Genomic DNA, 22974 nt, shown 5'->3' on the forward strand with positions numbered 1-22974 from the left:
CCGTCTGATACTTCCATTGCCACAAATCCTGTAGTTGGTAGCAGTCAGCCCACATAGCAAGATCTCTACCCTCTCTAGTAGAAGTATTGGTTCGGTCCACCAGTGGATTCATTGTCATATTAAAGTCACCCATTAGAATTATTTTATCACATTGCCATTGAGCTAATTTGTTAAGAATTTGATAGAGTATTTGCTTGTCAGGAGGGGGAGGAAGGTATAGGCCGCACATCTGTGCCATAAAGCTGAAAATGAAGAAGTATGTACCTGCCCTTGTCATCACAAAAATTGTGCAAAATTTTAATTGGGAGAGACTTGTGTATGAGGACCGAAACGTCTCGGGAGTATGTAGAGAATGTAGCATGGAAATAAGCTACCCAAGGGCGCTTTAATGCCATAACCTTGTTCCCGGTTAAGTGAGTTTCTAGTAAAACACAAATATGTGGGGTGTATTTTTTTAAGATAATTGAACACCAATGTTCTTTTAATTTTAGACCCTAGACCCCTCACATTCCAAGAGATACATTTAAGTGTCGACATGAGTAAGGTAGTAACAATATATACCAATGAGCCCCGTACAGTTTTTGGTTGGAGGCAAGCACTGGAAGAAAGGTTTGTAAGAAAAGGAGAAGAGATAAGAGGACAGAAGACAGAGAGAGAAAGTATAGTAGTCCGGCATTGGAGGAACCTGCAGATGCTGTGGAGTACCTGTAAAGGAAAAGTTAACCAACAACAAGAAAAAAACAAACATCCCAACCCCCCACCCTACACCATACATCATAAGGATGCTTAAGGTGTCTGCACCCTAACTTAAATCTATAGAAACAGAGACCCCAAACAACAAACTAGATTAACTGTTGTCTCTGTAAGGGACGTACGCCAGGAGCTTAGTCCGCCGCCTGGCTGCACCCATCAAAGATGGGGGTAAGAACCATCTTGATAAATATTACTAAAAGTCTGAAATTTGCGATATACAAAGCAATAATGACGATAATGGAGCTGAAACTAAACTAACCCCGATCGGTCACAGGGGAACACAACCCACAGAACCCTTGTTGCAGTGTGCTTCCCCCGAATTTATTATTATAAAATGACTGTCAGGAAGGTGAAGAGATATGGAAAACAGGGGGTGGGAGGGGGGAGAAAATAGGGGGGGGAAGGGGGGTAAAGGAAAAAATGTGAGCCACCAACATCCCTCCAGTAGCACAACTACAGAAGATATCCCCTGTTGGGTTTGGCCCAGTAGCATGTATGGATAAGTGAATAGGATGGTGTATAAATGAACACAGCCCAATATGGGGGATAAGGATACATATACATAGTATATAATATATAGGAGTGGGGAGTCTTAACGCAGGAAGCTTGAATAGTAACTCCAGACCTGACTCAGAACTGACTAGTATGTGATCAGTACACATCCACCCATAGGATCATATTAATAAAGACTTTGACTACATATAACTGATACAACAAGATTGCTAAGCTGTGTCGCATACCACATAAGCAGGCTCTGATTATTGACAAGATTTAGTAAGTGACTATATAGCATGTATTAATAGGGACAGGCCCACAGAATTATATAGTTTTAACCCACCATGATACTGACAAGCATTTGCCATTGTAATTAATCAAATTATATTTGGTAGCTCCAAAAGACCAAAAAGTAGATCCCTATTGGTGGTCTATTACATTTGAACTACAGGATTAATGCCCTTATCAGATAGGATAATGCTTGGGGACAGTGTAATGTTTGTTCCATTAGCTTATACTAGGACTTTAACCTTGTCCCATTATTCTAGTCTCCCCTCAGCCAAGCAAGGTAAGTTGTAGGATCATATACATTGTATTATATTATATGATACGTTTCAACTTGAAACAAAATTCAGTCAGGGGAAATAATCAGCATCATACCCTCCACCCTCTAGATCACACATACCAATTATTTACAGTCAGTGACACAAGTATATTAAGGCTGCATTTCCACTTGTGCGTTGTGAATCGCCGCGGTAAAAATTCGCATGCGGATGCGAATTTGGCATACGGGTCTATGCGAATTTTCGTGCGAATTCGCATGAAAATTCGCATGGATGACGATGTATGCGAATTTAACCATGGCAGTGCTGGTGTGCTTTTCTATTGTTTCTATGCGAATTTTCATGCGAATTCGCACGAAAATTCGCATACCCAAACCTCATGCGAATTTCCTATTAAATACATTGCATGCGATTCGCATAGCGGTATGCGATATGCGAATTCTGATGGCTCTGCCATGCGAATTTTTTCTGCACAGAAAAACGCAAAAGAATCCGGACAAGTGGAAACAGTCCCATTCACTTGTATTGCTATGCAAATTTGCATGCGAAAAACACATGCGAATTTGCGATAGTGGAAATGGGCCCTAAGAGTTAGTGTTTGTAGCGTGCTATTAATGTATGCCAGAGTTGTTTGCAAGTAAGCTGCCAACCTGCTTGGCTTGCAGTGTCCATGGTGAGCATTTGTTAGGGGCTAGCGCCATCTGGTGGGTAAATCCCACGTGCTTTTTTATCATACACTTGAACGGAGTTTCAGAGGTATATTTATAGTGGCAGAGAGATGCGGGCTAAGCCCCGCTGTTTTAGATCAGAAATTGTGAGGGAAGAACATCATTTAGCAAATGTGCCGTAACACTGCAAGATTCCAGCATTATGGTATCCATGGACTGATTCAGGCACATACCCATCTTATAACATACTATTGAGATATGCTCAGTAAGAGCGGGTTTACATCTCTGTATGGTTGTATCATAATAACGTAATGGAGGCAGCAAATTACTATAATAGAACGTTAGTAGGCCTGCAGGAATAGGCAATAGCATTGACTATAAAGTTGTTACTAGCACTAGATAGGTATTACACTGAAACAGACCCTAGAAATGCTCGGTTAATTTAACTTAAGTGGCCCCACATCCAACCCACCACTCCACTACAACGTGGCTAAGCAAGAGATATTGTATAATTTATACACAGTATATGGAATGTGATGTGATTCAATTTGAAATAAAAGTAAGTCAGGAGATATAGGGACCGTGTTCTCCATACTCCAGACCGCGCATCCCCATTTATGCAGCGTAGTGCTGGCGTAGCAATACAGAATAGAGCCCCATGTAAGAGTGGCTGCATATGCCAGAATTACTTATTCCACTAATGGAGCCCACATGCAAGGTTTGGAATACAAGACTGCTAGGGAGCAGCGCGGTCTGGCGGGCGGGAGCACCCATGCCGTTTATCATTCCCTCGAGCAGTACCATATATGTATAACAGAGTGGCAGAGAGATGAATGAGCTGCTCACTTGTTATATACCTGAGGCTCAGCAAAAGCATAGCAATCATTCTATAGTATGGCAACCATCTTAAACATATTGATGAACATATTCTTTGTACACCCTATGCAAGCATCATTTTAGAACCAGATCAATCATTAGGACATGACTTATGGGTTAGAAAGCAGTCACAGAGAGAGATGTAATAGCACTAGTGGGATATACTGGAACCGTTATCTCAGCAGCATCAGGGGAAAGGTATCAGTACACACTGCAAAGTATAGCACCAAGGAGTAAAGTATAAGTGTCATCCCGAGGAACAAGAGTCAATGCAGTCTCCAAACACCAGCTTGAGGATTAACTGGAACCATAACTCACGAACTTGTCTCGTGCCCACAGTAAGGAATCAATCAAAAAAGGGAATGGGGGTAGATAGCAGCAAAGTGTTCAGTGGAGTGAGACCGCCTGAAGGCTTTGTGACCGCTGAAAGATCAAGGGCATGTCAGCAACATGAAATGTACGGCCGTCGGCCAGAGTAGTCCCTTCAGTATGTATAAAGCACGGGTGTATTCCCGCCAAGCATATTTAGGAGTAGTATTGGTCCACCGCTGTTAGTGTACATGTATATATGCGTGCAGTAATTTCTGGCATTATAGAAGTAGTGACCTGTAGTAGTGACCTGAGCCGAGTAGACAGCACTGCACTGCTTGCTATCACTGTCAAAGTTTCCCCAGACATGTAACACCATATAAAGTTGCCATAAACGATGGGGGAGTGTAACTAAGCTGTCCAGACTCCAAAGAAGCACATTTCAGCAGAAGGAGGCAGTGAAGGAGCCTTGAACGCCCCACATACAACCTGTGGCAACTTGTAGTAGTAGTACCGTGAGCACGGAGACAAGGTTAAGAAAAGACAAGTACTTATCCTATCCTTATGACTTCCTCCGGTTTATCAAAAAATCGGGCTGTCTCCCCGTCCTGGACTCGCAGCCGTGCAGGGAACATCATGGCATACTTGAACTGCTTCTCACGCAGTTTAGCTTTGTCATGCAGGAACGTGCGCCTGAGCTTTTGTGTGTCTGGTATAATCTGGAAACAGCATTAATCTTGTGTTCTCGTAGTGGATGTCTTCTATCTTTCTGGCAGATGCAAGTATGGCATCCCTGTCTTTAAAATTGAGCAAACGAAATATAATCGGGCGGGGAAGGGAGCCAGGGGGCCCTTTAGTAGCCGGAATGCGGTGGGCTCTCTCAATAACAGAGGTCAGAAAACGCGTCTGCAAGGAGCAATTTCCTGAGCAGGTCTTGGAAGGCAGGGACGTTGTTAGTTTCAGTATCCTCCGGGAGCCCCAGCAGGCGTAGATTTTTGCGCCTGTTTCGATTCTCAGCATCTACTGCACGTGTCTCCAGCTGAGTGAGCCGTTTTTGGATATCTGGAATAACCGCATTCTGAGCCTGGGCACAGTCTTCGATGTCAGAGGTATGGCGCTCTAGGTCAGTTGTTCTCTTTCTGAGTGTTCCTATGTCCTGGCGCAGCAGGCCAAACTTGGTCTCGATATGCTCGATTTTCAGTGTGAGAGTTGTCTGGCATTGTTGTGTAGCATTCAGCAGTAGTCGGCATGGCAGGAGGAACTGCCTCGTGGTCCATCTCCTCCTCTCCCGATTAAGCCGGTAAATTAGCAGCAGCCGTTATAGACACCAGCGGGGCAGACTGTGTGCTGCTAGTAGAAGGATTATTGTCCCCTTTCTCCTTTTCTTTCTCCTTCTGGTGCTTCTTAGTGCCCCCCATCACTTCGTAAGGTTGTACACGGCGTGGGGATCGTTGGGGCCGGGAGGGGGCGCTGAACTCCTGGGGCTCTGATGGAAGATAAGGTTTTTCGGGGAAAGTGATGCCCGGAGGATCAAACCAAGAAGCCAGGGTGAAGCAGGGAATTAAGTTGGTGCAGTCGAGCAGATTAAGCACAGAAATAGGAGCAGGTAAAGAGGCGATGGTCGCAGATTACAAAAGCCTTGCAGCGGAGCTTCGAGAAGCTAGACTGTTCAGTGTGCCATCTTGGCCACGCCCCCTCTAAATTTTCTTTGATGTACTCCTTCATAGCTTTTTTCTCATAACTAGACAGGGGGTAAATATGACCTCTAGGAGGCATAGTACCTGGGCTTAAATCGATGGGGCAATCGTAGGAACGATGCGGAGGCAATTTGTCCGCTGATTGTGGAGACAACACATCACAAAACTGTACATACTGCTTAGGAACCCCCTCTACAGACAAACTCAAACAATGCAACGGCAATTTTTGTAAACAGATCTTAATACAAAATGGAGACCAAGACGTGAGTTGTCCTGTGCTCCAGTCAAACTGAGGGGAGTGTTTTTGTAGCCAGGGAAGACCCAGAACAATGGAACATGACGTCATTTTCAAAACATAAAATTGCATCTCCTCCACATGAAACAAGCCAATCTGGCATGAGATATACAGAATATATCAAAGCGCTATAGCTAAAAAGAAATAAGTAGTCCAAATGGAGTGCGCTACCACAAGGTCAGGCAGGACCTAGAAAACTTGTACACAATTGTTTAAGCGCACATCCTAGTTCACATAAAAGTCCACATGGGGATCACATAAAAGTCCACATATGCAGTATCTTGATTTCTTGTGCCACCATCACCATGGACACCCAACAGTAAACTGACTCACCAGATGTATTGGTAGACTGGCCAACCATGCACAAATCCAGGAGCCTCAGTACTTCAGGATCCTGGTACCACTTTCATGCTGTCCCTTTAGACCACCATCATTCTCCACATTATCCATGCATAGTACCTGTGGCTGGCTGACTGATGGCACACACTGCAGACAATAGGGCAGGACACAGCTTGAAGGGCAGCTTGACAGCTTGGCAATTGTGTACAATCTGGCATGAGAGACAGACTGTCGTTGATGATCCTGTAGAGGAGAGTCATCAATACCAGTTCCGTAGAGTTTTTTCGCCATGGGTATTAAAGGGATTCCCCATTCCTCTACTAAACTGCGCTTTGAGTCCTATGGGAGAAAAGCGCTTTACAAATGTTATTGTATTGTAAACTGGCGTCGATAAAGTTCCCCGCTGCTCCAGAATCAATGAAGGCTTGAGAAGAGAACTCGCAATCCTTCAAAGATACCTTAATAGGTAGCAGCAGTTTATCAAAAGTCTGGGGTGATTGTAGATCGCCTAGGGGTACACCCCTGACAGAACCTAGGCGGAGAAGTTTTCCTGACTTCTTAACACAATTTTGTACCATATGCCCTTTCTCCCCACAATAAAGACACAAACCCTCCTGTCTTCTTCTCTACCTCTCAAGATCAGACAATTTAGTGTGACCCAGCTGCTTGGGTTCATCAGAGTGCGTAACAGGGCTGGAAGTTAGCACGAAGGGACGTAAAAATGACCGAGATCTGCTCTGGTGATAACTGATTCTGCGGTCAATTTTAATAGCCAAAGCAATGGCTTCCTCCAGCGTCACCAATCAAGATTTCAGACACTTTATCAGATAAACCCAATAAAAATTGATCCATGAGGGCGAAATTTTCCCACCTAGAGGCACTAGCCCACTTTCGAAATTCCGCAGCATAATCCTCCGCAGAACTATGTCCCTGACGGAGGTTGCGGATTTTGCGTACAGCAGTGGCAGCTGTATATGGGTCGTCATAAATAATAGCCATGGCATCAAATAAATCATTGACAAAATTTAAAGCCTCATGGTTAGGTGGTAAATTGTAGGCCCAAGTTTGGGAATCACCCTGCAAAAGTGTTTTTACCAGGGTGACCCTCTGATGCTCATTGCCGGAAGAAATGGGTCTAACTTCAAAGTAAGACTGACAGCGATTCCTGAAATTGCGGAAATCGCTTTTATGTCCGGAAAATCTCTCTGGCAATGGCATTTTAGGTTCAGATACCGGGTGAACTGGTGGAGCAGTTTGAACTTGCGGCTGCAGTCCGCAAACAGCCTGGGACAAACTGTCCAACTGTTGCTGTTGGTTGGTTACAGTACTGCTTACGTTACCAACCACCAGCGTGAGAGCTTGCATTTGTTTGCAAAGCTCTTCCAAATCGATATGGTCTGCTCTAATGTAACGATCTGCTAGTGTGTGAGCACTTGCAGACAGACAAATATCAGACGTTCCCTAAATGAGAAATGTCTACAGACAGTGTCAGTAGAAGGCAGCACTAACCAGGGCTGTGAAGTCGGTCCAAAAATCCACCGACTCCGACTCCTCAGTTTAGGATTCCACCGACTCAGACTCAGACTCCTCGACTCCGACTCCTCTAATTTGCATATTACAATTTTGTTGATTCAAAGTATGTAACATGAAATTCGTCTCTTAACTGCCAACGCGTAGGAATTTTACAAGACAACTGAAGTGAGAAGGATATGTAGACTACTATATTTATTCCCTTTAGACTAAAACTAGTCCTTGGTAAGAGTACTTGTAAAAGGTACAAACCGGAACAAAGAACATCTATCAGGCCCTAGGCAATGTAAGTGTGGGTACATGTAAGAGTGATGTGCAGGTACTCTGCAGGGGAATGAGGAGATTCTTCCTCTATTACACATTCTTCATGCACAATCTGAACAAGGTTTATGGGTGACAGACAACACTTCTGTGTTCAATGTGCACAGCATTCTCAGTGGATTCCCTGCAGCTCTGTGGGGAGTGCATATGTAGAGTATAGTACTACTGTGTAACAAAGTAAACCTGAGACAGATGAAATTAAAGTTTTATACATACCTGGGGCTTCCTCCAGCCGCCTTCAGGATAATCAGTCCCTCGTTGTCCTCCTCCACCATCTGGATCTTCTGCTATGAGTCCAGGTACTTGAGCCAGTCGGGCGTAGTGCGCATGCACACACTCCGCCGCCAGGAGCATACTACACCTGTGCAGCACTATTGCGCAGGTGCAGAATGTTCCTGGCTGTGGGAGCGGCATGCGGCCGGACAGCGCTGACTGGCTGAATTACCAGGACTCATAGCAGAAGATCCGGGTGGTGAAGGACAGCGAGGGACTGATTAGCCTGAAGGGGGCTGGAGGAAGCCCCAGGTATGTATAAAACTTTACTTTTCATCCGTCTCCGGTACCCTTTCATTTGTAGTCACCAAACCAAATTTTAACAACATATCAAATTATTTGATTTCATGAACAAAGACAGTGCATACATTTGCATAAATCAGCATCAATGCAGAATCCTTTCCATCTCATTGACCATCTCTATTAGTGACACAGCTACACATCAGGCTTTATTCTTACAGCATAGATGTTATTTAGTGTATATATAAGAGATTTCTGTGTACACATCATATATACAGTCACAATCAGATATGTATAGCTGACCTTAAAAATACGGGGACTGCTTTATTGAAGCAGCACAAGTAACTAATTTTGATTGGTTTATTTCATTTTTGTGGACTAAGCACAGCTATTACTGTATATATACACTGTATATATACATTATTTTTAATGACTAATATCTGAGAAATAGAACATTTTATCATATTTTCTATTTTAATTACAGTTACAAATTCATTAGGAGTCGGTGCATTTTTTCCCGTCTCCGACTCCAGGCACCCAAAATTGCCCGATTCCACAACTCCGACTCCGACTCCACAGCCCTGGCACTAACACTGAGTACAGATAATGAGAATGGTCAGACAAATCAGGTTGGTAACGCATCAGATTGGTAAGGTACAAAATCGACAATCAAATGCAATGTGGTTAATCAGGCAGAGGTCGGCAAAAGATCAGATTGGCAAAGGTACAAAAACGGGAGGCAAAGAGTAGTCAGAAAAACAGGCAGAAGTCAAACACAGTAATCAATATAAAATAAGCTGAGCTTGTATGGAATCCCCGGGGTCCTGCCGGGTTCAAGCCACACACGGAACTGACTAAGGTCTGAAGCCTTCATTGCGAAGTGTTCGCTAGAGCAGACAGTGAGCAAGTGTCAGAACAGAGCTTAAATAGCCCGGGTAAGCAGGAGAACATGCCCCCAAGCTGCTTGGCCAATCAGGAACCGGAGGTGGAGCCATGCGTGTCAGCTGACAGGTGATCAGCTGACACGCTCCTTAGAGCATAGGAGGAGCGACGCTGACAGCCCGTGCATCCACCCTCTTTTACAGTCTGAGTATCATGCGGCCGGATCTCCGCATGAACGCTGCTGACACCATCCCTGTCAATGCGGCAAGCCGCACCGGAAGTCCCAGGTGCGCTGCCAGCGGAGGCAGCAGAACCTGACATAGTAAGAGCAGGAATACTGACAGTATGTGTTTAGTATCGCGTATAAAACTGGGTAAACGTTTGTCCAATGGTTGTAAGTGTTGATCCACCCAATCTCCCAGAGGTTAACCTAGAGAGCCAATGCCCTCCAAAATTGGTCTGCCCTCAGGGGGAAAGCCAAAATTGTGTAACTTTAGGGAGATGGTGGAACACAGGGACCACTGGAGAGGGGACTGCCAGATGCTGTGCTACCCTAGGGGAAAAAACTCCCATACTCTCACTTAGTAAGAGAAGGGAAAAAAGTTCCTTCTGAAATTCGTCTGTAGGGTCCCCCCTTAACCACTTGCCGACCGCCCACAGCCGATGGGCGGCAGCAAAGTGGACGCCGAAAGGACCGCAATACGCCCATGGGTGTTGCGTCCTTTCGGCATGCCGGGGGATCGATCGCTTCCCCCGGCAACTGGCTCCGCTCACCTGCGATGACAACATGTCGGCCGTTCGGAAGCGCCGGCGGGTTGTTAACCCCACGATCGCCGCTACAAAGTGTATAATACACTTTGTAATGTATACAAAGTGTATTATACAGGCTGCCTCCTGCCCTGGTGGTCCCAGTGTCCGAGGGACCACCAGGGCAGGCCACCCTAGTTTGCACCAAACACACTGATCCTGCCTCCCTTCCCTCTGATCGCCCACAGCACCCCTCAGACCCCCCCTGCCCACCCCCCAGACCACTGTTTGCACCCAATCACTCCCCTAATCACCAATCAATCACTCCCTGTCACTATCTGTCAACACTATTTTTTTACTTTAGGTCCTAACTTCCCCCTGGGGGCTCCTGATCACCCCCCCCCCCACCCCTCAGATTCTCCCCAGACCCCCCCCCCCCCCCCCCGTGTACTGTATGCATCTATCCCCCCTTGTAATAACCCACTGATCACCTGTCAATCACCCCATGTCACTGCCACCCATCAATCAGCCCCTAACCTGCCCCTTGCGGTCAATCTGATCACCCACCCACACCATCAGATCGCCTGCAAACCCGCCGTCAGATCACCTCCCAAGTGCATTGTTTATATCTGTTCTCTCCTCTAAACACCCACTAATTACCCATCAATCACCCCCTGTCACCACCTGTCACTGCTACCCATCACATCAGACCCCTATCTGCCCCTAGGGCACCCAATCACCCACCCACACCCTCAGATCCCCCTCAGACCCCCTTCCGATCACCTCCCCAGTGCATTTATTGCATCTATTTTCCCCTCTAATCACCCCCTGAGACACTCATCAATCACCTCATGTCACCCCCCTAGCACTCCTATCCATCAGATCAGGCCCAATACAACCTGTCATCTAAGAGGCCACCCTGCTTATGACCGGTTCCACAAAATTCGCCCCCTCATAGACCACCTGTCATCAAAATTTGCAGATGCTTATACCCCTGAACAGTCATTTTGATGCATTTGGTTTCCAGACTACTCCTCACGGTTTTGGGCCCCTAAAATGCCAGGGCAGTATGGGAACCCCACAAGTGACCCCATTTTAGAAAAAAAAGACACCCCAAGGTATTCCGTTAGGTGTATGACGAGTTCATAGAATTTATTTTTTGTCAAAAGTTAGCAGAAATTGATTTTTGTTGTTTTCTTCACAGTGTAATTTTCCACTAACTTGTGACAAAAAATAAAATCTTCTATAAACTCACCATGCTACTAATGTAATACCTTGGGGTGTCTTCTTTCTAAAATGGGGTCACTTGTGGGGTTCCTATACTGCCCTGGCATTTTAGGGACCCTAAACCGTGAGGAGTAGTCTAGAAACCAAATGCCTCAAAATGACCTGTGAAATCCTAAAGGTACTCATAGGATGTTGGGCCCCTTAGAGCAGTTAGGGTGCAAAAAAAAGTGCCACACATGTGGTATCGCCATACTCAGGAGAAGTAGTATAATGTGTTTTGGGGTGTATTTTTACACATACCCATGCTGGGTGGGAGAAATATCTCTGTAAATGGACAATTGTTTGTAAAAAAAATTAAAAAAATCTCATTTACAGAGCTATTTCTCCCACCCAGCATGGGTATGTGTAAAAATACACCCCAAAACACATTATACTACTTCTCCTGAGTACGGCGATACCACATGTGTGGCACTTTTTTGCAGCCTAACTGCGCTAAGGGGCCCAAAGTCCAATGAGCACCTTTAGGCTTTTCAGGGCTGCTTACAATTTAGCACCCCCCAAAATGCCAGGAAAGTAAACACACCCGAAAAATGACCCCATTTTGGAAAGTAGACACTTCAAGGTATTCAGAGAGGGCTATGGTGAGTCCGTGGCAGATTTCATTTTTTTTTGTCAAAAGTTAGCAGAAATGGAATTTATTTATTTTTTTGTCACAAAGTGTCATTTTCCGGTAACTTGTGACAAAAAATAAATTCTACGAACTCACCATGCCTCTTTGTGAATACTTTGGGATGTCTTCTTTCCAAAATGGGGTCATTTGGGGGGTATTTATACTATCCTGGAATTTTAGCAGTTCATGAAACATGACCGGTGGTCAGAAAAGTCAGGGCTTGTTTCCACTGTTGCGACGCGATTCGCCGGCATGCCGATGCTTGTAAAAACGCATGCGGATGCGTTTCTGCATGCGTTTTTACCCGCGATTTCGCATGCGATTTCGCATGGCAGGGTGCCATGCGAAATTAACCATGACACTGCCAGGGCTAAATAAAATTGAAAAAGGTGCGAAATCGCACGCGAAATCGCGGGTAAAAACGCATGTAACAAACGCATGCGTTTTTACTATTAAATACATTAGCGGCGATTCGCACGGATTCCCGACGCAGGCGAAATCGTTGGCTCTTTTGTGCGTTTTTTTACCGCTGAAAAAAACGCGCCTCAACAACGCTACAGTGGAAACAGGCCCATCCACTTGCATTACATGTGCGGATCTCCATGCGTTGGACGCATGCAGATTAGCGATAGTGGGAACGAGCCCTCAGAGATGCTTCAAAATGGGAAAATTCATTTTTTGCACCATAGTTTGTAAATGCTATAACTTTTACCCAAACCAATAAATATACACTGAATGTTTTTTTTTTTTTTTTTTTTTTTTTTTTTATCAAAGACATGTAGCACAATAAATTAGGACAAAAATGTATAAGAAATTTTACTTTATTTGAAAAATGTCAGCACAGAAAGTTAAAAAAAATCATTTTTTTGACAAAATTCATGTCTTTTTTGATGAATATAATAAAAAGTAAAACTCGCAGCAGCAATCAAATAGCACCGAAAGAAAGATGTATTAGTGTCAAGAAAAGGAGGGAAAATTCATTTAGGTGGTATGTTGTGTGACCGAGTAATAAACCGTGAAAGCTGCAGTGGTCTGAATGGAAAAAAGTGCCTGGTCCTTAAGGGGTAGAAAGACTGTGGTCCTCAAGTGGTTAATATCAAAGCTGAATATTTTTGTAAGTAGTTTTTAGTTGGTTTTTAGTTTTAGCTATTTTAGGGGGATAGCTGTGTGTGCAGGTGACTATTACTGTGCATAATTATTAGGCAACTTAACAAAAAACAAATATATACCCATTTCAATTATTTATTTTTACCAGTGAAACCAATATAACCTCAACATTCACAAATATACATTTCTGACATTCAACAACAAAACAAAAACAAATCAGTGACCAATATAGCCACCTTTCTTTGCAAGGACACTCAAAAGCCTGCCATCCATGGATTCTGTCAGTGTTTTGATCTGTTCACCATCAACATTGCGTGCAGCAGCAACCACAGCCTCCCAGACACTGTTCAGAGAGGTGTACTGTTTTCCCTCCTTGTAAATCTCACATTTTATGATGGACCACAGGTTCTAAATGGGGTTCAGATCAGGTGAACAAGGAGGCCATGTCATTAGTTTTTCTTCTTTTATACCCTTTTTTGCCAGCCACGCTGTGGAGTACTTGGACGCGTGTGATGGAGCTTTGTCCTGCATGAAAATCATGTTTTTACTTGAAGGATGCAGACTTTTTCCTGTACCACTGTTTCCTGTTTGAAGAAGGTGTCTTCCAGAAACTGGCAGTAGGACTGGGAGTTGAGCTTGACTCCATCCTCAACCCGAAAAGGCCCCACAAGCTCATCTTTGATGATACCAGCTCAAAAATGTACTCCACCTCCACCTTGCTGGCGTCTGAGTCTGACTGGAGCTCTCTGCCTTTTACCAATCCAGCCACGGACCCATCCATCTGGCCCATCAAGACTCACTCTCATTTAATCAGTCCATAAAACCTTAGAAAAATCAGTCTTGAGATATTTCTTGGCCCAGACTTGATGTTTCAGCTTGTGTGTCTTGTTCAGTGGTGGTCGTCTTTCAGCCTTTCTTACCTTGGCCATGTCTCTGAGTATTTCACACCTTGTGCTTTTGGGCACTCCAGTGATGTTGCAGCTCTGAAATATAGCCAAACTGGTGGCATCTTGGCAGCTGCACGCTTGACTTTTCTCAGTTCATGGGCAGTTATTTTGTGCCTTGGCTTTTCCACACGCTTCTTGCGACCCTGTTGACTATTTTGAATGAAACGCTTGATTGTTCGATGATCACGCTTCAGAAGCTTTGCAATTTTAAGAGTGCTGCATCCCTTTGCATTATCTCTCACTATTTTTGACTTTTCTGAGCCTGTCAAGTCTTTCTTTTGACCCATTTTGCCAAAGGAAAGGAAGTTGCCTAATAATTATGCACACCTGATATAGGGTGATGTCATTAGACCACACCCCTTCTCATTACAGAGATGCACATCACCTAGTATGCTTAATTGGTAGTAGGCTTTCGAGCCTATACAGCTTGGAGTAAGGGCATGCATCCTCACGTCCTAAGGGAATTAAATTCAGTTATAGACCCCTTTATCTTATCTTTTGTGACTCTGAACTGGCAGAGTCCCAGTGGATTGGCGTACAGCCCACGTTTTCCCATTATTTAAGAAGGGCAAAAAATAAGATCCAGGAAATTATAGGCCTGTAAGCATAGCATCAGTTGTATGCAAACTATTTGAGGTGTTGCTAAGAGATACTATACATGACTTCATAGTAGAAAATAATCTTATTTCTCAGCATCAGCATGGGTTTACTAAAGACAGGTCCTGTTTGACTAACATGCTCCGCTTTTATGAGTTAGTGAATGCTAATGTGGATAGTGGGAATGCCGTAGATGTAATATACTTGGACTTTGCGAAGGCCTTCGACACTGTTCCCCACAAAAGTCTGGTGCAAAAGTTGAGGATGTAAGGACTGGGGGAAGTCTGTGTGCATGAATAGGGAACTGGTTAATAGACAGAAAACAAGGAGTTGTGGTCAATGGATCAACTTAAAATAGGTGACTGTTAGCAGTGGGGTACCACAGGGGTCTGTACTGGGTCCAGTGATCTTCAATTTATTTATTAATGACCTAGTTGATGCATTAGAAAGCAATGTTGCTATTTTTGCAGATGTAAAAAATTGTGTAGAATCATTAACTCTCAGGAAGATGGTGACCTATTGCAACAGGATCTGGATAGGATGGCTATATGGGCACATAAATGGCAGATTAAATTCAATGTTGAAAAATGTAAAGTCATGCATTTTGGTCGTACCAATGGTCTAAGCACTATACAAAATAAATAGGATATAATTGGTGACATCAAACTTGGAGAATGACTTAGGAGTACTCATCGACAACAAGTTAATCGTATTGTATTCAATGCCAAGCTGCTGCAGCTAAAGCTAATAAAATTTTTGGATGCATTAAAGGGGAAATAAAAACTCGAGATGCTAGCATAATATTGCCCCTGTTTAACTCTCTAGTAAGGCCACATCTGGAATATGGAATTCAGTTTTGGGCACCACATTACAGGAAAGATATTGCAGTTTTAGAGCAGGTGCAGAGTCGAGCAACAAAATTGATACGTGGGATGGAAGCTTTCACTTACCAAGAAAGGTTAGATAAACTGGGTTTATTTAGTCTAGAGAAAAGACGCCTTAGAGGGGATCTAATTAACGTATAAATACATCAGAGGGCAATATAAAAGCTTGGCGGATGAGCTTTTTGTCCCTAGGCCTTCTCAGAGAATTAAAGTACATGATCTGTGCATGGAGGAAAAACGTTTTAGCCATTTATTGTGGAATGCATTGCCACAGGAAGTAGTTATGGCAAATGCTATACCTGCATTTAAAGGGGGCTTAGATGCTTTCTTTGTGTTGAAAGACATTCATGGCTACAATTACTAAGTAATGCCCAGTGATGTTGATCCAGGGATTTTATCTGATTGCCATCTGGAGTCGGGATGGAATATTTGGACCATGCCTTGTAAGGGTTTTTCGCCTTCCTCTGGATCAACAGAGATATGTGAGGGAGCAGGCTGGTGTTGTACTTTGTTCTCTGGTTGAACTCGATGGACGTATGTCTTTTTTTCAACCCAAATAGCTATGCAACTATGTAAGGGAGCAAGGTAACAAACAGTTAAGTGAGATGTGGTACTAGATCAGTATATGACCTCTTGCGCACTACATGGGATTCCGATTTTTTTTATCTGATCCGATTTTTCATTTCAATTAAAACACGTACTGCATGATGCTCCGTTTTTTAGTCAGAATAAAAAATTGGACGTATAAAAAAATCGTAATCGCATGTAGTGTGCAAGAGGCCTAAGATTTGGCAACTCCTCTTACCTTTATGTTGCTTCGTTTGTCCTCCTGTGCATCCTTTAAAACAGATATGTCAGTTCAGATAGCGGCAACATCAGTTTCAGACTGGTTGCAAAAGGCCCTCACCTTCTCCAGACCCTCCTCAGTCTGTTTGCCAATGTGATGAGCTTTTCAATATTCTGATTTACAGTAATTCCTTGAGATTCTCTTTAGTGGCAGAATCATGTGATAGCTGTGTTTTACTGGGTGTCTGCACCTTCGCAGATCAGGTACCATCCCAGCTACCCCCGATTCCACTCTTCAGAGCGGAGAGCTCTGGGATGCCAAGGTCAGCATCCACCGTGTTTCATTTGGGACCCATCCTAGGGTGGCCAGCAGCTTTATGGTGCAATTGAGAGATAACGAGGGGTCAGAAGGCAGTGAGGGGTGCTTTAGTGACCATTGAGAGCGGAGCTATTCCACCATGTGTCGTCCTAGTAGCACAACCAGGCTCCGCCCCCACATTAGCTACTTTCTATGGGATCAAGTAGGGTGACATTATACTGTGGGGCACCCTAAAGATAGAGTAGGGAGAGTGTTCCTGCAAGGCTGGGAACGGCAGGGAGGAGAAGAGCTGAGAGCCTACCTCTACCACTATCCTGCAAAGAAGCCAGCTGCAGCTCTCACTGGGTCTCCTCTAGGGCCAAAATAGGAGTCTTGTGGTACTGGCGAGGTGGGGAGACCTGTGCAGGGTCCTCTTGGGCTCACAGTGTCGGTGCTGTGCGGCTGGGGACCCCTCACGGCTATTGCTGAAATGCAGGCCGGCCGCTTGCAAAACCTAGCCCTCGGCTTTGCGGCCTACTCACAGGTGGCTGAAGGGGGCCTCAAAACAAAAAAAAATAAAGGTTCCGGTGGGTAGCATGGCACTCGATGGGTGCAGTGGTGGTGGTATGGACAGCGGATGGCCAGTATTTAGCCCAGATGGAGCCAGATTGTATCCTGACATGCGATGCTCTCCAGTAACGCATCCACTCACCATGCAACTTTAACCATGCCCCTAGGATTTTATATTTTTTTGTGTTTTTTTTTTCATATCTGAGCAGTTACTTCACTGTGTATAGGTCATGTCCTCTGGTCTTTTGTCTAGACCAGCCTTTCTCAATCATTTTTGTCCTGAGGAACCCTTCCCCAAAAGTTCAAATCTCAGTGGAGCCCTTGTGATATATAGATATATATATAATACAATTGGGCGTGTGTATGTGCCGCCATCACTCGAAAATGCCTTAACTGAAAACTTGGTATGCAGATCACTTACTACCTGGGAAGAAATGTTCTGGGGGTCTAATCCACCCCCCCCCCCCCTTACACACCTGAGCAAAACCACAAACAGCCAATCAGAAAAAATGTAACAGGCTGCCGTTCTCACAGTAATATAGCCAGATTCTTCTATTTCGGCACAGTTGGTCACTTGGTAACCGAGGTGAAACATTAAAGGAAAATGGGTGGAGCATAAGACAGGCAATCAAATTTCAGCAATTAATTTTCAATGGGAAAATGTAAACTTCAGCCATTTTAATGTAGTATGGATACAAAGGCGCCAGAAGGATAAAAAGATCTAAAACGTTTAAAAATGAGGAGGTAGTGGTGCACTTACCACCTCCAAGCAGACACAAGAAAATGCCGATCAATTTTCAGCAAAACAATTTATTTACATACTCCAGTAAAATACAACGCGTTTCATGGGAGTGACCCGCTTCCTCATGCAATAAGATGGAGCATATACAAAAACAGGTCTGGTACTTTGCCATGTGCCGCGCCTCTGATGCAATCGCAGTTTCCCAGAGGCGCATGGCATAGTATCAGACCTGTTTTTGTATATGCTCCATCTTATTGCCGGAAGAAGCGGGTCACTACCGCGAAACGTGATTTATTTTACTGGAGTATGTAAATACATTTTTGCTGAAAATTGATCGGCATTTTCTTGTGTCTGCCTGGAGGAGGCACCTCTGTATCCCTACTACGTTATGCATATCCACCCTTGGTAAAGGGATGTTACCCCCTTTTTCCTTGATCTACAGAGAGTGACTTCTTCTAGGGAAGGTCTAATCTCCCCACCTGCCTTTACAGTGGTTGTCTATGTGGTAACCCTGACTTGGACTTGGATATTGCACATACTCTTTCCACACACCTTAATTTACCAGTGCATATCAGGGATGATCACCGACCTTAATCACTTACAGGGATATATGAGGGAGTAGGCTGGTGTTGTACTTTGTTCTCTGGTTGAACTCGATGGACGTATGTCTATCTTTTTCAACCAAAATAACTATGTAACATGATGGATTATTTTGGCTCTGTACAATTAACAAGCTGACACATCATTGAGTTCCTGCGGATCTAGTGGTGTGTTTAGCTTCTAAGGACAACAATGGTTGATTTGCATATTTCAGCAGTGATGCACTGGGAGACCTCTCAAGCTCACTCCAACCTTCATTATCACAAATACTTTCTGTTTTAAGAAAGCAAACTTTTGTTTTCCATAACATTTGGACACAGGATACAGCCGATATAAGGCTTACCCTGCTCCTGCACGAGTCCTGGTGGTGTTTATTACTATTAACCCTCCAAGTCGACGTGGATGGTAGGGAATGATGTAATTCGGCTGCCAGCTATTATTTACAGTGTTTTAAAAGCAACTTGAGCTCCGTCTTCTGACGCCGCCAAAGTTACTCACTGTGCACAGTAATTCTTATTACGTCCTATGGTGGCGTCGGCTGTGCCCAAATCTCCTGAGCTGTTTTAACAGCGCTTGTGTTCCATTTACCACCACTCTTTGCCTTCTATACCTTAACGAGTTCTCTATCCACATACACACATTTTCTCCTTCTGCACCAGGGTACCTATGTGTACATTGTAATTTTAGAACACGTGATTAATGATGGTTTTCCTTTAACTGATAGTTTAAAACGTATTATTATTAACAATATTTCATCAAAAATCTGGTCCAATATTGATCTGGAAACAGCAAGCTTTGTACTGCGCAATGCACCATTAAGCTATGTAGAACCTTGATTTATGCTCTTCTGTTGAACTGGATTGATTCTGCAAAGAACCGGCTTTACTAGTCTATGTATGATATTTTAATTGTAAAACAGATTAAGAATATCATTGTTCTTGATAGATTCTTTTTTTATTATTGGATTCAATATTTATTTAGACCGTTGAAAAAAAAAAATCTAATACTGTATGTATTGCTACCTTAATGCAAAGTGGTTTTGTAATAGTGTACTGTAAAACACATTTTCAGTTTAAACTGCTAAACCTCTGGGCAAATTGTGCTGTTGATAATGGGGTAGTATTTTACTTTTCTTATTATTATTTTTCTAGGTTGTTGGTGCTAAGGTAGTAACCAATGCTCGTAGCCCTGGTGCACGCTGTTACGGATATGTAACCATGTCTTCTTCTCAAGATGCAACAGAGTGTATTACCCATCTCCACAGAACAGAGCTTCACGGAAAGATGATTTCAGTAGAAAAAGCAAGTATTTCTCCCCCCTATATTTATTTTGCATAGACTTGTTTTATCATTCCAGATAAAACAGAGTTACTTAAAGGTAAAACCTATTTCTGGATGACGAAGGAAAAGCTCCGATATTGCTCACCCTAGGTACTGTCTTAGTACTTAAATTATTTTTGTTTTTTGAACAGAAAATAGGTCTTACCAGTAAGAAACACTATTTTCTTCCCTGCTTAAAGGGACTCCGAGCTCAAAAAAAAAAGGAAAGTTGTACTCACCATGGGCTTTCTCCAGCCCAGTGCTGGTCGGGAGGTCCCACGCCGGCGTCCTGGCTCCTCTCCTTCTCCCCGCTCCGGAATGGCTGGCAGGCCGCAGCCCGGGCGACACTCTCCCGAGTGTCGGGCTGCTTCTTCCGCATATGACGCGGATTACGTCACACGCCGGCCGCCTCGCGTCATCATGGCGGCCGGCGTGAAAGTACTGCGCATGCGCGCTTTGTTCGCGCATGCGCAGTACTTTCACGCCGGCCGCCATGATGACGCGAGGCGGCCGGCGTGTGACGTAATCCGCGTCATATGCGGAAGAAGCAGCCCGACACTCAGGAGAGTGTTGCCCGGGCTGCGGCCTGCCAGCCATTCCGGAGCGGGGAGAAGGAGAGGAGCCAGGACGCCGGCGTGGGACCTCCCGACCAGCACTGGGCTGGAGAAAGCCCATGGTGAGTACAACTTTCCTTTTTTTTTTTGAGCTCGGAGTCCCTTTAAGGTATTTATACATAAAAGAAGCTGCATTTTGTAATTTTGTTTGCATAACAATTCTCTGAGAGTGTGTATCAATGAATTTAGTCAGTGATTTTGTATGGAATTGTATACACATTCCTCTTATATATGGATTATGGGTTAGCCAAACTTAGTTTTTAGGTTTTTTTTTTTACATCAGGTGTGGTATTAATCTGAAAATATTATAGCTTCTCGTAACTGAGAAGAGTATGGAGCAGAGTTAATGACCATACTATTCGTTGTCTACGTTCGGTTAAAACCCCCGTTTTGAAGAGAGACAAAAGGACAAAAATATCGGTGAATTGTCAGACCATACTCTAGTGCCTATTTCAGTTAAAGCTATGAAGGGATGATTTGTATCAGTCAGAATCACGTCTTATGGTGCCCATACATGGTACAATTAAAACGTTCGATGTTCCCGTTTATTCTACCAAAACAATCGAATAGAGTGAAAATTGAATCCTTTTTTTTTACTTATCAAGAAAAAAAACAGTTATTCAGTTTCCTTGATAAGTCTTGATTGGACATGTTGGAAAAATCTGGGTAATTGTTTGTGAAATTGTATAGTGTATGGTAGGTTAAGAAAATACTAATAGATAAAAACTGAAAGGAATGTTTCAACAATGGAAACTTTATTTGTATTGTGAATCATAACAAATGAAGGGAATTGAGTAGTCAATTTTCTTTTTTTCCTTTTTTTGGGGGGGGGGGGGGGGGAGTGCATTTGGAGCCCTGAAATGATTCGTAAATATAGGTGTGTTCTGCAAAAGTTAAGTTAAATGTTAAAGCAGTATAAAACCCTGACCTAATATTCAATAAAAACATGTTTTCCTACTTTTTATATGCAATACGATTATCGTATTTGCTTTTGTGCATAAGTAGTATTTGCTTTTGTGCATAAGTAGTGTTCATTTAGAAAAGATAACATTTTTTGATCTAAAAACATACGGATAAGTTAATTGGCTCCCCCTAAAATTGGCCCTAGACCACAGTACTTCCACTACATAATATAGACATATGGCAATGGTAGGGATTAGATTGTGAGCTCCTTTGAGGGACAGTTAGTGACAAGATATATATATACACTGTACAGCGCTGCGTAATATGTCGGCGCTATATAAATACTAAATAATAATAATAAATAATAATGTTCCCAAAGTACACTTATTTTGCTCCGAAAGCTGACTTTGCATTTTATTCATAACTGCTTACTGTACTGAAGGTGCAGGAGAAAGTCGAAAAATTAGAGTATCATGTAAAAGTTTCTCAGTAATTCTAAACCAGACTAAAGGCTAGAATCCACTAGTAATCACAATCACTAATGTTTTATGCTAGCATTCATTATCTACACCAGAAACTCCAGGCACATTACCCTGCAATAACACAAGGTGTGAGACCTGCCCTTATATCTTGAGCACAAGCCAAATACAAATACCAAACTCACAGAAATATCATCAAATACAAGACCAATTTTCCTGCGAGTCATCCAATGTTGTATACATGATACGCTGCATGAAATGCCCCTCAAGAGGAATCTATATAGGAGAAACAGGACAAAAACTGCGCACAAGAATGAACCATCACCGCTTTAAAATCAATGAAGGTAAAATGGACACACCAGTGGGCCAACACTTCTGTGAATCAGGACACAGCATGCAAGATCTAAAAGTACTTGTTCTTAAGGGTAACTTCAAAAATGATCAATCAAGAAAAATTTTTGAGTACAAATTTATGAAAATGTTCAAGACATTAACAGAAGGTTTAAATTGTGGAACAGGATTCATGACACCAAAAACAATGAGAAGGAGTACCGCCACCAGGTCGAAAGCATATGCCGCTGGTGCAGAGAGAACGGTTTGGTCCTAAACACAGCAAAAACGGTGGAGATGATGGTTGATTTCAGGAGGCGCGCCTCTACCCCGCCTCCAATCCACATGGATGGCATGGAAGTGGAAAGAGTCCCCAGTGTCCGCCTACTGGGCACAACTATCTCCAATGACCTGAGGTGGAACACCAACACTGCCTTAACACAGAGGAAAGCCCAACAGAGACTTTTCTTTTTCCGCCAACTGAAAAAGTTCGGTATGGCCCAAAAACTGCTGACAAATTTCTACTCAGCCACGATTGAATCCGTCCTATGCTCGTCCATCCTGGTCTGGTACGCCAGCTCCTCCGCCAGCGACAAGCTCAAACTGCAGAGGGTCATCAAATCTGCAGAGAGGATCATGGGGAGATCCCTTCCCGCTCTGGACCTCCTCTACCACTCCAGGCTGTACACCAGAGCGTTAAAGATCGCCTACGACCCCTCACACCCAGGCTACCGCTTCTTTAATCAGCTCCCCTCGAGCCGGAAGCTCCGGTTCCGATCCATCTACACCAGGACCTCAAGACATAAGAGCAGTTTCTTTCCCTCGGCTGTCAAGCTCCTGAACTCTCACCACAGAAATGCCCATCCCCACCCCACAATACCATGACGCACTGAGGCACTCTGCACATAGACGG

At 43.7% G+C, this 22974-nt stretch overlaps 1 protein-coding gene across 1 annotated transcript in view; it reads left to right on the forward strand.

Annotated features, from left to right (window-relative positions):
* Positions 1-8913: 8913 nt before the first annotated feature.
* LOC137509446 (scaffold attachment factor B2-like) overlaps positions 8914-22974 on the forward strand; it is a 996257-nt gene continuing 982196 nt past the window's right edge. Inside the window, exons 1-2 of the mRNA XM_068233833.1 lie at positions 8914-8988; positions 19568-19717. Coding sequence (XP_068089934.1) covers positions 19634-19717 — 84 coding nt within the window. The 5' untranslated portion in view covers positions 8914-8988; positions 19568-19633. The remainder of the gene's footprint in view (positions 8989-19567; positions 19718-22974) is intronic.

Source organism: Hyperolius riggenbachi, chromosome 1 (genome assembly GCF_040937935.1).
Source record: "Hyperolius riggenbachi isolate aHypRig1 chromosome 1, aHypRig1.pri, whole genome shotgun sequence".
NCBI classification, from domain to species: domain Eukaryota; kingdom Metazoa; phylum Chordata; class Amphibia; order Anura; family Hyperoliidae; genus Hyperolius; species Hyperolius riggenbachi.